The sequence below is a fragment of the Capricornis sumatraensis genome, chromosome 2 (genome assembly GCF_032405125.1).
Source record: "Capricornis sumatraensis isolate serow.1 chromosome 2, serow.2, whole genome shotgun sequence".
Classification (NCBI taxonomy): Eukaryota; Metazoa; Chordata; class Mammalia; order Artiodactyla; family Bovidae; genus Capricornis; species Capricornis sumatraensis.
In genome coordinates this window covers 93,616,917-93,633,700 of record NC_091070.1, presented here as the reverse complement: position 1 = coordinate 93,633,700, position 16,784 = coordinate 93,616,917, and the positions used below count along the sequence as shown (strand labels likewise).

Here is a 16,784-nt window from a genome sequence, read left to right as displayed (position 1 = left end):
GCTTGACAATTAGAATTCTGTTTAATGGCTCTCCTTTTCCCTCTGATTTCTGTTCCCTCTTCTTTTCCCTCTTCCTCTTTGTCTAGCCTCACTCTCACTTTCTTAGATCATCACTGTTTTATTGAGGATGACTTTCCCAGGTTCCATCTTTTTGGTTGTTTTTTAAATGGTTGTCTTCACATTTTCTTTAAAAATAGGAATATTCACTGGTTCTATTTTTAATTCCTGTTAGCATTTTTAGATTCTTTCTCATAGATGAGAATGAATCATTTTCCTACCAGATGAATAAGGCCTCTTTCCTTGCCAATCTTTAAGATGGGAGATTTAGATGAACTTTGAAAATCATAAATCATGCCTATAGTTGGTGATGTAGACCCACAGAAAATGCTAAGAGTTGTTAACCCCTGGTGACAACTGGGATCCTGAAGTCTGGAGTTGAAGGAAGACTTGTTTTTTTTTAAGATATATATCCTTAACACTTTTTAAAATCAAATTTATTTATTGTTATTATTTTAAACTCTCTTTGTTATTAAAGAAGTTTATATCCTGACCTAATATAAAATGGTTCCTAATGAGAAAATTAGAAAAACCATTGAAAATTTCCTCTCTCTCCCATATCCATTTACTCATCTACCTAACCGTCTAATCATCCATCATTAAATTCAATGGTTTAAATGGGAGCTTCCTAACATCTGGTTTATGCTATTTTAATTTCCACCAGTTCTGGCTTATGTTATTCCTGCAAATAGTTCAGTGCTTTACAGATGAGCTATTAATGCTTCCACTGCCTGTTGAAAAAGACCTGGGCTTTCCAAATCCCCGGCCCTTTCTGTGGAAGCCTGAAGGACAGCCCAGTCCTGGAATGCACACAGCAGGCGTGCTTCCAGAGAAATGAAAGTGCTGTAGTGCAGAGCTGAGAGCAGAGGCATTTTGTAGCCTTCCCTTTAACTGTTAGTGTTTGGGGTTTTCATCTTCTTCGATTTCCCAGGAGATGGGATGACAAGAAAAGGAACAGGACAGCTGCCACTCCTGTTTGTTGGAGTCCGCCACCCCCACCCTTATCTCTTTTAGGTAGAGAAAGGCTGGGGTGAAAAAGACCCTGCATTATAAAACCTTAAACAATTATGGGACAGTCATTCCTCCCATTGTTATCCCAGCTTCTGCTCACAAAGTCCAGATGCTAGAGAAAGGTCTTGCCGTGCTCCTTGGCCCAGTTTCCCCGGAGTTTTTGTGGACCTTTCTGAGGAGTTTACTGATGCTGTGAGGGTGCAGGCTGGCCCATCCTGGAGGCTGGGGCACAACCCCGCCACTTTCTTCTCGTAGGTTTCGAAAACCAGGTTCCCATACCCCTTTAGTCCACTTCTTGCCCCAGCATTGACTTCCAGATTGCTGTTCAGACTATCTTTCTCTAAGATTCACTTTTATTAAAAAGAAAGACAAAAATGGAAGCCACCATACGTAAAAGAGGCAAGGAGACCTCTTGGTGGGCTGTGTGTCCTGGGTGTCCCTTATTCCCTCCCTCCGGAGGGAGGCTGGTCTGGAGCCTGGATGGCACTTGCATGACAGCTGCAGCCCTAAGGAACCATGACCTCTGCTTTCGCTTTGTGATTCCCTCCAGTTGTTTTGGTTGGATTCTGTAGGACTCTGGTGGAATCTTCGTGTGTGTGTGTATTCTTCAAAGGGACAAAAGTTTCTGAACTTTGACAAGTCAGAAAACAAGACTCAGTCCAGGCATGGTGCTGTTGGACAGCCTGGCTGCAGTGCTGTAATACATGTTGTATTACACACGTGATTGTATTACAGAGTGCAGTTGTATTACACACAACGTGATTGTATTACAGAGTGCAGTTGTATTACACACAATGTGATTGTATTACGTACCGTGCAGTTGTATTACACACAACGTGATTGTATTATCTAGAGTGCAGTTGTACTACACACAACGTGATTGTATTATGTACCGTGCAGTTGTATTACACACAATGTAACTGTATTACATACTGTGCAGTTGTATTACACACAACGTGATTGTATTATCTAGAGTGCAGTTGTATTACACACAAAGTGACAACATGATCGTATTACGTACCGTGCAGTTGTATTACACACAATGTGATTGTATTACGTACAGTGCAGTTGCATTACGCACAACGTGATTGTATTACCTAGAGTACAGTTGTATTACACACAACATGACAATGTGATCATATTACATACCGTGCAGTTGCATTACACAAGTGATTGTACTACAGAGTGCAGTTGTATTGTATATGTGATTGTATTATGTAAGTGCAGTTGTATTACACACAATGTGATTGTATTATCTAGAGTGCAGTTGTATTACACACAACATGACGTGATTGTATTATGTACCGTGCAGTTGTATTATACACAACGTGACTGTATTACATACCGTGCAGTTGTACTACACAAGTAATTGTATTATGTACCATGCAGTTGTATTACACACAATGTGACTGTATTACCTAGAGTATAGTTGTATTACACACAACATGACAACGTGATTGTATTACGTTCCAAGCAATTGTATTACACAAGAGATTGTATTACAGAGTGCAGTTGTATTACACACAACGTGATCGTATTACGTACAGTACAGTTGTATTACACACAACGTGGAGGAGCCCTGTCTTCTGCAGCCCTGAGAGTCAGGGTGCCCATTCGCTCTCCTCACAGTCATCAGAGAGCAGGAGGGATAGAAGCATCGACTATGGGGTCTCATAAAGAATATATCCAATCTGGGCCCCACGGAAATGGTGACAGGAGAAAATTAAACACCCCAAAGAAGAAAAAGCGATATTGGTTGGAACTAAGGCATTTAAAGATGCATTTGTTGTGGTGACATTCCATATAGCCAAGGCACCCTCATCTGTTTCCTTAGAAGTGGTAAGCAGGCTGGGGTAGAGGCCTGGGACACAGTGTGGCAAAATCCCTCACGCTTCCTGAGTCGGACAGACCCCAGCTTGTTTCAGACATTTATCTCTCTATTGGATGACAAAAAAAAAAAAATAAATCCAGTGATAGTTAATGTTGAAAGCATAGTCTTGGTCACCACCTTATGGATTCCATCTGAAAAAAATACATTCATACATACTCTGAAGTGAGGCAATCAGAAGGAAACATCTGAAATGATCTGATAGGGTTCCTTTCAATCTAGGAGCAGAGCGAGAACATGAAGGGACGCATCAACCAGCTCTACCCTGACATTCAGGCAGGATCACAGCCCGGAGACCAGGCATATTCGCAGTCTGCTTGGGCACCTGGCTTACTGTCAGCTGAAGGGCAACGAGCGGCAGAGGCTGGCCCGTTCGCAGAACTTTATGGACGCCCGGATCAGAGCCATCGAGGGGCAGTGGTCAGGCCAGCGTGGCCCCGGCCATGTGGGCAAGAGGCAGTCAGTTCACTACACCACACACAAGTACATTATGGCACTTTTATTGCTAATTCTAAGGATACATTTTCATGTGGAAAAAAAGGAAGACAATGCATTTAAAATGTAGAATATTGATTACAGTTTCTAAAAAAGGATTTCTTTTGTATTGTTAAGATTTCTCCTTGTTGCTAATTAGGCATATAGTGTTCCGAAAAGTCTTCAGAAAAATGGAATTGCCTTCTGGAAATTTCTCTTGACCTAAAAAATTGATTTGGAAATACATTATGCCTTCAGAGTACTCGCTGTCAGGATGAGGGTTTTGATGTATTGCATTCACACATTACAGGGTGCCTAGAATGTGATTAGTGCTGTGAGGGGATCCGTACATCAGCTCTGTAAGTTGGGGTGCATGTTTGATGGAGTTGATAATCAGGTTGGCATGACAGTATCATAGTAACAGTCACAACCATAGTAACAGTATCATAGTAACAGTCACAATCCAGTTATGTTGTAGCTGGCGTGAAGGAAGTGGTGGTCTTGGCTTAGTCGTTCAGTCATGTCTGACTCTTGTGACCCCATGGACTGTAGCCAGCAAGGCTCCTCTGTCCGTGGGATTTCCCAGGCAAGAATACTGGAGTGGGTTGCCATTTCTTTCTCCAGGAGAACTTCCTGACCCAGAAATTGAACCTCGACCTCTTGCATTGCAGGCGGATTCTTTACTGAGCTACTAGGGAAGCCCAGGAATTGGGCTTTTGAGCAAAGGAATGACATGTTGATTATGGTATTTAAGAAAAATTAGTCTGGTGGCAGCAGGATAAGGAGGGGCACCGGGTTCATCTAGGGGTGCATTCTTTATGGGTACAGTTTGCTGCCCCTGAAGTGCCTGTCCGTCTAACATTCAACACGGCAGACTTCCTCCCCAGAGCTCGGGGCCCACATTCCTCAGCATCTAGCAGGCGTTTGTAACTGTGACCTGTAGGCAGACGTGCCCATGGCTTCTCACCTCCATACCCAGCACTTCCCCCAACACCTTTCAGGGGTAGAAAGTCTACTGAGGCATGCCCAGTGGAGTCCTGCCTGGCCAGGAGCTGCAGACTTCCACCCGAGGAGCTTTCTGAAAGCTGGCCTGGCAGGTGGGTGCATGCTGGCTGCTCAGGGTGTGGTTAACAGGCTGCGGCAGCAGACCTGGGAGCTTACTGACCTGCAGATCCTCACTCCAGACTGGCTAAACCAGAAGTGCCACCCTATCCCAGTGCCATCTGAACGCTGAGGAAAAAGCTCCACATTGCTTTAAGATTTTCCCTCCCCTCTCCTCCTCACTTTGACCCATGTTAAGCACAGTAGGTGCATGACAAGAACTCCAAACTCTGGTGCTTCCTAGAAGAACCAGTGAAGGAAGGGCTTTCATGCACTGGGCTTCCTATCTCACAGCTGCCAGAGGGGGAATGAACCTGCAACCACAGCCATGTGGAAACTGAGTTCCCAGGAAGGAGGCATCAACATCTATCTGCCCTTGGCGCTTGGCTCAGGAAAGGAGAGCTTCTGCGAACACAGCCACAGGGCTCTGCTTATTTGGCTGCACAGGGCCCTGGTGACACAGGCCATGCTGGTCAAGCACCTGTACAAGGAGCTGGTGCGCACGGACTTTCCAGAACCAGCTGGTGAGTTAGACCTTTCAACAAACAGGTGGAAACTGCTGCTCCCTTAAAATGGTTGAGGACAGTCGGCAAACATGCTCCCGAGCCATGGCAGTGCCAGCCAGGTGTCCAAACACGCAGCTTCTCCTTCGGTGACTTAGTCATTCTGGTCCTGTTATCAGCCTGGCAGTTCGGTGTCATTCCCCAGCTGAGCATTTGAAAAGTGTAGGAGAACTTTTGTGTGGGGGGCACGGTGGGTGTAGGATGGGAGGTGGGCAAGAGAGCTGAACCGTCTCATACGGTTACAGCTAAGAATGCTCTTGCTCAGAATGGCTCTTCCTCTCGGGAACTCGGCAGGTTAGTGTGTTTGAAAAAGTTCTCTCTGCATTGAGAGAAGAGAGCTGAGGGGGCTATTATTTTGCCAGCTGGGATTACTGCTTTTTAAAAAGCACTCTACCAGGGACCGTACTGTCAGGGAAGACGGTTTGAAACCTTATCAGCATATTAGGGGTGTTAATAATCATTCAAGCAAAATATAGGGACATCTGCCATTATTTTCGCTGGTGCAGTTTCACCTGAAACTGAGGACATAAAAGAGCATCAGATTATGAATCCAGTATTGTTTCAAGCAGCGGTAGATACAAAGGAATAGTGCCTGGATGACGTCTGCCTTCCATGGTCTTATCCTCCTAGCTCTGGCTTGTTCCCTATGCTTTGAATTTTGTTTCTCTGAAAGAGTGTCCACAAGAGCCCTCAGAGGCAGCCCACTGCAGTGGGTGAGGGCATGCACTCCAGGTGAGACTGTGTGAGCTTATAGCTCAACTCCGACAGATAATGGGCTGTGCGATTTTTGAGCAAGTTCTCTAGAGAACTCACTCCACCAGCGTTCTCAACTGTTAACTAGAAAAGTGTCTGTGTCAAAGGGCCGTTGTGGGATTGAGTGATAGTGCCTGACTTGTAGCAAGTGCTTAATAAAGGTCAGCTATTAATCATGTTATCTGGTTTTCTCCAGAAAACACTCGTCAATTTAAAAGTGAAGTTGACTCAAGGCCCAAGAAATGTGCAGTTTCATAAATGCCTAACGAAATTAAACTAAAATGATTTTCCATTCAGTATTCAATCCTCTTAAATTCAGTTCTTTACACGTCATCAAGTTCTTCCAGCAGTATTGATTTTCCTTTCAACTATGAAGATCGCAGTGACAGGATTCTCTAACAGATGAAGAAATGGTATATACTTTCCAACCACTGAAGTAAAAATAATTTTGGTTTTGCTTAAAGCAAGTTGTATATGATTTTCCCATTTCTGTCATTTGATGCAACACCTGATAGCTTATCTAGTGAGAGAGTAATCTAAGATTTTGTATATCATGTTTTAAAAATTATGACGGTGGGAACATTACAGTATATGAAAAAAACCAAGGGTTTTAGGACAGAGAGACATGGTTTTGCAGTTTATTAGTTGTGAGCCTTTGGTCTAATATTCAAGTTCTCAGATCTTTAATTTCCTTCTCCATAGGTTGGGAGAAAGGGCGATCTCTTCTGTAAAGCTGAGTGATGATGGAGAATGCCACGCCTGTGAAATGCCTAACCTCGTATCTATAGTACTGAAATGAACTGTTATTTCTAGTCCATAAGAGAAACTTGCTTTGGAAATTTTGTAGTTGTTGCCTTTAAATAACACCTATATGTAATATAACATTTTACTTAAAACCAGAGGTATATGCACCGATGTTTTTTAATCTCTTGGTGATGTAGTTACAGGTGATTCGGTACTTTCTATTTTTTTCATATTGACCATGCATTATTCTGAAATACGAAATCAAGTATCGATTTCTATCAGCTTATGTGTACCTATTCATTATAACTTAAGGCTCTCCATTATCAAATTCTGACTCTAAGTCTGTAAGGCCAGAAATAAAATTGTGAGCAATTTCAGTCCAGTTATTATAACATGAATTTAGTTCTACATTTCATCTCATGCTGATTGTAAATGATACATTTAAATTTTAAAACAGGTTTTAAACAGGTTCACATGATGCTAAAAAGTTTAAAGCATTGTTGCCACGTGAGACCATGGTTTCCACGGACCATGCTTCAAAATCTGGGTAACCTCTTTACGCAGTAATAAACAAAGATGAATACATATTTTTACCATTGAAGTGTTTTAATTGTTGAATTTAAGTTTAATTGGGCTAATACTAATTACTTGGTGCTGCAGACAATATACAATTTCTAGAGTTTAAAGCTTTAAAAGATGCTTACAATATTCTTAATTACAATATTCATAATATTGACGTTAGTCTGTCCATGTGGTTGTGGCTCTGATACTGAAGACCATCCCTAGCTGTCATGTAAGTTCCTTAAAAAGCAGAGCCGAAGACCAAAGTAATGAGCAACTGCTTTTCTCAGGAGTGAAATCCAGGAAGCAGGAATGAAGGAAAAAGGAAGTGAAATGGGGAAGGAGGGAGAGCTGAGACCAGTGTGATTTACCTAACTGGCCAACACCTGGTATCAAGTACAACTGACAGTTTGACCTCAAGGATGGACAGTTTATACAGGCTTTGGAAAGTTAAGAATGGATGTTTGCCCCAATGGGGTGCTGACTCCACGCTGCAGGTGAGCAGAGACTTCAGGTGTCTCGACTCTCTGCTGGGCAGGGAAGGCCTGGGAGGAACAGGCCTGTGGTGCAGGCGGGAGAGGAGGTGCTGTGGGTTTGTGCTTATTAGAAACCAAGAGCCGCCTGGCACAGCAGAAGCTGGCTGTAGTCGGCCAGAACCCACAGTAAGTATAAGGAGGATCATATACTATTGCCTAAGAAGGATCTAATACTCTTTTGGGTTTCCCTGGTGAGCACTCTTTAAGACACAGCCAGATGCTTTTACAGTTCAAAAAAGCCTTGGTGTATCCTTTAGAAAATGGGATATTGACTGACCTCACATTTATTCTCTAGGTCCTATTACTACACGAGGCAGTGAGAAAAACTGTATTTCCAGTGGTAAAGTTTTAGAGCACAGGGCTAGGTCATGTTCAGACTGAAAGAGACTGAAACCACCCACTTCTATGAAAGATACAGAAACCTAGGCTCTACACAAGTTCTTCGAGTACTTTGGGAAAGAGGTGGGGTAGGTAGATCTCATTATTTCACAGGTGAGGATCCTGCCGTTAAGTGTCTGGCTCAAGCTAACCCAGTCAGCCAGCAGTAAAACCACCAGAAGACTGGTCTCTGCTCTCCTAAATCTGTCCAGATGGTTTCTTCCTTTCGTCCAGCCATGGACAAATCTCTGCCAGGCCTGGAAGGTCTGCCAAATTGTCCAGGGCTACACCATCACAGGACAATGTCTGCATGTTCAGAGCAAAAAAGGGTTCAAAGGTACAGAGTTTCAACAAGGTGAGAAAGAACATGAGAAATAGAATCATTCTACTAGGAAACTGCTTTTTGATGTTTCGGTGACTCTGTTTTTGTGCTAGTAAAATGTTTTTCCTCTTTTAACATTAAAGATTTTACTCATAGGTATTGCTATTTCCCCCTATTTTTAATTGTTAGAATCCTAGAAAAATGAGGACTAATATACTAAAGTCACAAAAAAACTTTGTGGTATTATTACTCTTGGCTTTTATCTTTTAAATTTTCAAATAATACCTTAGTCTCTATTAGTATAAATACTTTTTTAAAATCAAGTTCTCTTTCAAAGTTTACTTGGTAACACTGGAAATGATTTAGCCTTTTACAAAAACAGGATTTATATACTTTCATATAATCAGTGACATGCTGAAGCTATTAAAAAAATTAAGTCCAGTTTCTTTTTTAATTTAAAAAACATTTTACTTAATTGCTTAAATAAAAAATAACATTAAAATAATTCTACATACAGTTACAAAGGATGGTACAGCTTGAAAAAGTCTCTTGTAACTTTGAAAAAATGAACATGATATATCCATAACATTCTAAGAATACGAAATTTTAAAAACTAAAGACTTCTAATTCTTGGTAAAGCCAGAAGAATTAAAAGCCCTCTGTATGAACATATTCATTTTAGTCAACCACTTTTATGGACTGAATGCTTGCGAGAGACTGGGTGTGAGTTGATCTGGTTCCAAGAGACCTGGAAGCTGAGGTACTACCTTCAGGGTGAATGGTCCGCGGATATCTTGCTGCAGTAGCTTGAGGAATGGTTTGCTGAAAAAGCAAAAATATGCTTTAAACAATTCCATAAAATTATACATACTAAATATTACTTCATTATCTACAGTTTAACCCAACAAACATTAGTACATGTAGATTCCTATTAGGGTCTTCCATTTAGAAAAGTCATCTTTAAAATACTTGATGTAGGGGAGGGAGGTGGGAGGGGGTTCATGTTTGGGAACGCATGTACACCCGTGGTGGATTCATGTCAATGTATGGCAAAACCAATACAGTATTGTAAAGTAAAATAAAGTAAAAATAAAAAAAAATAATAAATAAAATAAAATACTTGATGTAAAATTACACATATCATATCAAAACATTCACTGTGCATTTCAATAGCTCTATGATATAGCTTTTGCTTAGGAAATGGAGAAAACCTCTTGAAACAAAGATCCTCATGTCAGATTCCACTTAATTAGAGTTCCTCTTCAAAGAAATAAAAAATAACCTCCTTTCTTAAAGTATTTATATAAATGTTTCTTTGTACATAAATAACTGGATGACTGCTACAAATGGAAGAGATTCTTGCAAATGGTATGAAATTTTAGTTGCTAACCACCTGATCTGACCGTAAAAAAAGAGCTATTTCTCCTTAGGGATGATGGGCAAGAGAACTGCAGAGACAGACCATGGCACCTCTGGCATCGTGTCTACAAAACACAGCACAGAACCAAGTAGCCTTAGGGGCAAGCAATTATCCAGCAGACGGAGCTCCAGGGTCAGAAATCTGGAGAACGGTCTATTAGTAAGCAACTGTTTCTGATAGTTCTAGTTCTTGGGATCCTGGAATAAAATGAAAAATAGTACAGAGGACTGCCACTGTGCCTGTTACACAATCCAAAGCAGGTGATAATGGAAGCAGTTTACGGCTGTTTAAGTCATGGCCAATTACTGAAGAGTCATTGGGCATACTAAGTAAACAAAAGGCAGTTAGAGAGAGAAATATCAAACAGGGGTTTTAAGTCTTTAGTTTCTTGGTTCTTTTTCTGTAAAGTATCCAATCAGTACAAAACCACAGTTTGTTGGAATTAAAAATAGACACATGTGCTCTCTTTACATCTTATCTTACAAATGGACAGTCTCTCTCCCCCATTTCTTTATAAATATCCTATGTGCTGATAAACACAGAAATGAGTTCATTTCCTCCCATCTTTGATAACTAAGCTCACATTTTCAAAAATATGTAGAGAAGTCATCTAAGGACTTTCAAAGTCTGTCCAGCCTACAGAGGCTAAGATGATTCTCCACCCTCCACGTGTTCAGTCTGGACTCGGTACTTCCATCTCAGTCTGCAGCTTCACTGTCGCACTTTACCTGAGGCTAAATTTAAACAATCAATCCAGCTTCTTTTGACTTAATCATCTAGCAACAATCTAGTATTCACAAAGAGAAGCCTTTACAATCATTCCTTACATCTTTTTGACATATTAAGTAGACAGGAATGTTGTTTAAGACTGAAAGTTTACATAGAGGGCATTCTCTTTCATAATAAAATCAATCTTTGTTTCTCTTTAGGGATGTGTTCTCATAACTTTTAGAAATTAAACTTTTTGAGATACTTGTTGATTCATGGATGATTGTAAGAAATAACAGGAGATATCCCATGTGTCCTTCTCTAGTAATTTTTATTCAATTAAATTTGCTTATGGCTTTACAGTTTACAAAGTGCCTTTATACACCTCATTGAATTGTCACATTACCTCATTTAACCCTGAATCCTGACAGTTTACTCTAGGAGCTAAGTACTCTTATTGCTCCTGTTTTACACATGAAAAAAGTGGAGGCACAAATATTTTTTGATTTGTATATGATCACAAAGGCAGTAAGTAGCTAAACTAAGGCATTAACTCAGGTTTTCTTGTTTAATTTTGCTTAAATTCCATGTACTTTTCTTTATATCACATGAATTTATTGCAACCTGATTTTTTCCCCAAGTTAGAAATAGGTTGACAATTGTATTTGAAAAAGTAGGAAGACTTCCATTTAAAAAAAAAAAAAAAAAAGGAGCAAAAATTAAACACCATAAAAGTAGGTAAGTTTTTCTTAGGGTAAAAAATATGCTATATGGATAGCAGTTAATGAGTAAACAGTTTTTGTCTTTTTAAAAAAATTATTGAGAAATCATTTCTATATTTTACCCTTTTGGCCATCAACACACTGGATTACTTTTTGTATTTGATAATTGTTATACTATCCTGGATGAGCCCCTACCCTCATTCCCTAGTGGCTCAGATGGTAAACCATCTGCCCACAATGCAGGAGACCTGGGTTCGATTCCTGGGTCAGGAAGATCCCCTGGAGAAGGAATGGCAACCCACTCTAGTATCCTTGCCTGGGAAATGGCGTGGACAGAGGAAGCTGGTGGGCTACAGTCCATGGGACTGCAAAGAGTCAGACATGACTCAGTGACGAACACACACAGCATACAACTGACAAGAAACAGAGTTTCTGAAATTAATCTCTTAAAATAGGAAAGGTAAATATATAAAGCAGATGTAACAACTGTAAGTATATAAAGACTGTAATAGTAAGGGCAGAACAAGTACCAGTCATCATGGATTTTGATCTTCTCTTCAACATGGTATTGAAGCGCTTATCAGTCTATCAACTCTCAGGAAAAAGGTTCTGTGACAAAACATTATCAAAGGCAGACTCACCACTGTGACCGGATGATGTTTCTCCACAACAACAGAGCTCATGGGAGGGGAAACTCCCATTATAGCCAAGCTGCTGCCGATTCTGTTTTTTGAAGCAAAATCACACCTCCCTGTGATCCGGGCCGTGATTGTTCTCCCAGCTTTCTGTTGCGCTGATGTCACAACCCTGGGCCCATACTATAAAAGAAATATCCGGTTGGCAGAAGATACACAGGAACTTAAAATAATTGTATATTCAACCAACTCCAACATGGGGAAAAAATTTTAAACAAGACAAAAAGCAAAACATAAAACCAACCATTCCAAATATCCCTTTAACCTTGGTATACCAGCTGTTTTATAGGATTTTAGGAACTTCTAAAGCTTTATTTTGCCAACAGTTACAGATTCATGGGAAGCGGCAAAGAGCGCTGGGAGAGGCCGCATGTGTGCTGCACCCAGTCTCCCGCGACGCCCGCACCCGAGACAATTACTGCGTACTTACGGCAGCGAAGCCAGCAAGTCGGCCCTGGCACGGATGCCACTTGATCACGCGCGGACTTCCGTGACTACCACTGCGATCGTCATCACACGGCTCTCCCGCACACTGTCCTTTCTCTAGAGCCACACCCATCTCCCTTCCCAAACAATCCCTATTCCTCAGAACCACTAATCTGTTTAATGAACCGACCCTTATGGATAAAGTACCATTACACATATGCTTTTCTGTCTTCCCCTTTTCCTTATGGCACTGTAAATATAATTTTTCTTCACGAATAGGTTTCTTTTTTTGGGGGGGAGGGGTCCGCACTATGTGGCTTGTAGGATCTTAGTTACCCAATCAAGGATGGAACCCAGTCCCTCAGCAGTGAAAGCACGGAATCCTAACCACTGGACTTTCCTTCTCCTTTTGAGAGTTATTTGCAGTGTATTGCAAAAAATGGGATGATCATATCAAAAGGTAATGCCAGGTTTTACAGCTTTTGTTGCTTACAGCTGGACAATACTCCAGAAAGGTTACATTTACACCAGGAGTAACACATATATGTACTCATTCTTTTTTTGTGATCAACTAATCCCATCACCTGGGCAAAAATCAAAAGGAGTAAGAAAAAAGGGAAATGGCATATTTAGAAAACTCTAATATTTGCATTTTAATATCTGACATGGAAACAATGCAGATTATTGCTCAAGACTACAGGGCTGAAGCCAGATTTTCAAACTCTGAATTCAAACTGCATTAGTAACTGTGTCCACTGGCAAGTGATTCTCCCTAGCCCTCAGTTTCCTCATTTACGAAACAGGGAGAGCAGTCCCAGCTGACTAATGCTAGCCTTTCACTTTCCGTTCAGATGAAGAGTGAAGAGAAACCTTACGAAACAGCTTAAAAATCCAATTAAAACTCTTCCAATTATTTCAACTGGAGTTATAAAAAGTAAAGTGCCATCTACTGTTCAACTTTGTGAACTACAATAGTACGTTTGCTAAACAGCACATGTTCAGTATACGTGCTGTCAAAGCAAGCACATATATTTTTTGAAAATTATTTTCATCATGAAATTATGATATTCTAACACACTGATGATGTCTGCAGAAATAAAATAATTTTACAGATGAAAACATTCTTTCACTAGAACGGTATTCCTCCCTCCTTCAGTTGTCTCCTGATACTCTGCAGTTTACTTCCTACACACACCTCCTTTTAGCTCCTGGAAATATTGAGGGAGACTAGAAAACGTTTTGGAAGGAAAGGAAGTTTCTGTGATTCAAATGAAGAGAAAGACAGCCAGTCCTGAAACACAAATCTCTCTTCTTTTCCTGTGTCCAGCAAAAATGGTTTCACGGAAGGTAAGTAATCCAAGTAATGTATTTGTTTCTGCTTTTGTCATTACGGTTCTTTCCAAAAGCAAGAAGACATATTTGAGGTAAATCTGAGTATTTAATTTAGAGGATGAGATGGTTGGATGGCATCACCTACTTGATGGACATGAATTTGAGTAAGCTCCAGGAGTTGGTGATGGACAGGGAAGCCTGGCGTGCTGTAGTCCACTGGGTCGCAAAGAGTCGGACACGACTGAGCGACTGAACTGAACTGAGTATTTAATTAAATAGAAAAGGAAGAAAACTAGCATGATACCTACAGATTAGTTTGTCATTCTTCTTTCTCTCTAAAGGCTGTATTTACGTCAATGAAATGGAATGCGTGACTGTTCTGAAGGAGCAGAATGTAGTTGGAGGGATGGGGGAAGAAAAAGGCCTATCTAATATTGTGTTTTTTAGGTTTCAAAGACTTCAAAATTATCTCAGGTAACCAAACTGTCTCAAAAAGTAATAAAAAAGGGTGGTAAATAGACTCATTCATTGGGTTCTTCCTAGACACGTTCAGATTCAGATACAAACCCAGATGTACAAATGTACGTGTAGTCCTATTTTAGAAGGGAATTTTGAAAAATCTAGCTCTGTGTGTTATCTGGATATGCATATGAATGACAAACCACCATGTTTATTTAAATGAGATCATTAGTATAGATATCACTTCAAAATGTGTAATCACGAAAAATAAACACAGCTGAACACATGCCAGTAGAATTGTAGTGTCTTTCTAAATTAAAACTCCCCGACACATTCAAATTTCTCTTAAGTCATGTTTTTTTTAAGCCTCTTTGAATGAGGAGCAAAAATATGTTGAGATTTGCAAAAATAGATTTTAAAAATTTCCCCCTAAAGTTAGTAGCTTCCAAAAGGCTACTAAAAGAAATTCAAGTCAGCAGGAATACTTCAGATGACTAATTGTCCAGTTGACTCAATGTGTTCCCTTAGCTATAGAGAGCTGCCAAGCACTATGGCAGCTCCAGTCTAACTCTTTTAAAACCTAAAACCTACTCGGCCGTCTTTCTTCCTTTCATGTAAGTTTAGGGTCAGGGAGGAGAGGGAGACAAGCAAATAAAAATCATCCCAGTACCTTTATAGAGCCTTTATAGAAGGCTTTGTACCCCAAGCCAGAGTAGGGAAGAAGGGCATATGGTTTTTTTTAAAAAGCCCTGCAGAGTTGAGTCTGATAAACTTGGCTGGTATCCTTATGCCCTTTGAGAGACACTGAAGAATACAGGTTTAACAACAGGAGGCCCGGAAGTCAGAACCATGATATGCAGATAAATAGCTTGATTAATTGAACTTCAGGTAAGTTCTCCCACAAATACTCCATCCTTATGGGGAGGGAGGTGGGAGGGGGGTTCATGTTTGGGAACGCATGTACACCCGTGGTGGATTCATGTCAATGTATGGCAAAACCAATACAGTATTGTAAAGTAAAATAAAGTAAAAATAAAAAAAAAAAAAAAAAAAAGGACTTTGTGAGGTGAAGCAAACAATCATGCCAAATAAAATGTGTAAAAATTAAAAACAAAAACAAAAACAAAAAACAAATACTCCATCCTCCTTCAGGACTCTTCCCCCTCTATGGACCCCTCTATTAGCAGCTAGTGACTTTAGGAAAAACAACTGCTATCTTCATTCCAATTATAAATGAAAACTTAAAACCTAATCAAATTAAGATGGAGTCACTACAGAGTAGTATTAGTATCTGCATCCATGAAGAGGGAAGGCATCCCTGGTGGCTCAGACAGTAAAGAGTCTGCCTGCAACGTGGGAGACCCAGGTTTGATCCCTGGGTCTGGAAGATTCCCTGGAGGAGGGCATGGCTACCCACTCCAGTATTCTTGCCTGGAGAATCCCATGGACATAGGAGTCTGGTGGGCTACAGTCCATGAGAATCACAAAGAGTCAGACACAACTGAGTGCCTAACACAGAATTGAACAGAAAATGTACAGAAGAGCCATTAGTCTCCTAAACCCCTGAAACTTTCTTTCCGTTAAAATTAAAACGTTCTTCATTTTTAATTATCCCTACTGTAATAGAACTGTCAGGTATTATTTTCACAATAAATTAATGTTTTTGTTAATTTGTATATTAAATATCTTCTGTGGACTGGCCTAAAGACCATCTAGACTTTTTTTCTCCATGGGAAAATAGGTTTTGAGTTCAAAACACCCACCATACAAACAAGTTTGGAGCCCTTTTCCCAGCACAGGCACCTGCATTACTGTACTGACCATTACCTCCTGCGCAGCAGAAGCTGTAGCCATCGGCCCGGTGCCATGGGGGGCAGAAACCGGGAGGTGGGCTGAGGAAGCGGAAGTGGCGCTGGCAGAGGTGACGGAAGCCGCCGAGGGGAAGGCAGCCGCGCAGGAGGCTCCGAGGGCCGCTGCTGGCGGGGACGGTGGCACTGCACCTGCCGAGGGCACCGGAGTGGCTGAAGCATCCAGATGAGCAGAAGGAGGCTCTTTTCCTTGAACACCAGGCCCATACTCTTCCCTTTTATTGGTCGTGAAATCTGTTCCCAGAAACCACACATTAATTCCATTAAGACGTTTCCAAGTTAAGATTACTTTTATCTTCCCAACAAAGAAAATCCGTCCTAGCTAAAATTTGGTCCCACAGAAATACAGAAATGTGTTATCAGTGGATATGTTAATAGGGTTCAGTGAATACAGTATGTCAAGTGTTGACTGGCTAATGTCAGCATTAACCATTAAAGACTTCAGACCACTTTAACACATGAGAGTTACTGAGTGATTTGATTTTATGTGGAAAAAAAAAAAAATTAGGTACTCACCTGGGACCTTACAACCACTACAATAATACGGTCGCACTGTGCCTAAGGATTTATGTTCTTTCCATTATTTCATACAACTATCCTGATAAATGGCCTGGTATTTAGACCTCTAGAGTAATTTTCTGATAATCACCATATCCTCTTCAGTTACCATCTATCACTCCTATTCTAACAAGACCAATGAATTTTTTTTAACAATTTTTAGAGACATTGTAGGTTCACAAGTAAACTGAATGAAAGTACAGAGTTC

General features: G+C 40.6%; 1 protein-coding gene across 2 annotated transcripts in view; it reads right to left on the bottom strand.

The window, feature by feature from the left end:
* Positions 1 to 8,906: 8,906 nt before the first annotated feature.
* Positions 8,907 to 16,784, bottom strand: part of POC5 (POC5 centriolar protein) — a 29,698-nt gene continuing 21,820 nt past the window's right edge. The window contains exons 10-12 of one of the 2 annotated variants that reach the window (XM_068965903.1): positions 15,972 to 16,252; positions 11,880 to 12,056; positions 8,907 to 9,210 (exon numbers count right to left, since the gene is read on the bottom strand). In XM_068965903.1, coding sequence (XP_068822004.1) covers positions 9,067 to 9,210; positions 11,880 to 12,056; positions 15,972 to 16,252 — 602 coding nt within the window. In that variant the 3' untranslated portion in view covers positions 8,907 to 9,066. The remainder of the gene's footprint in view (positions 9,211 to 11,879; positions 12,057 to 15,971; positions 16,253 to 16,784) is intronic. The other variant, XM_068965904.1, reaches the window with a different exon arrangement.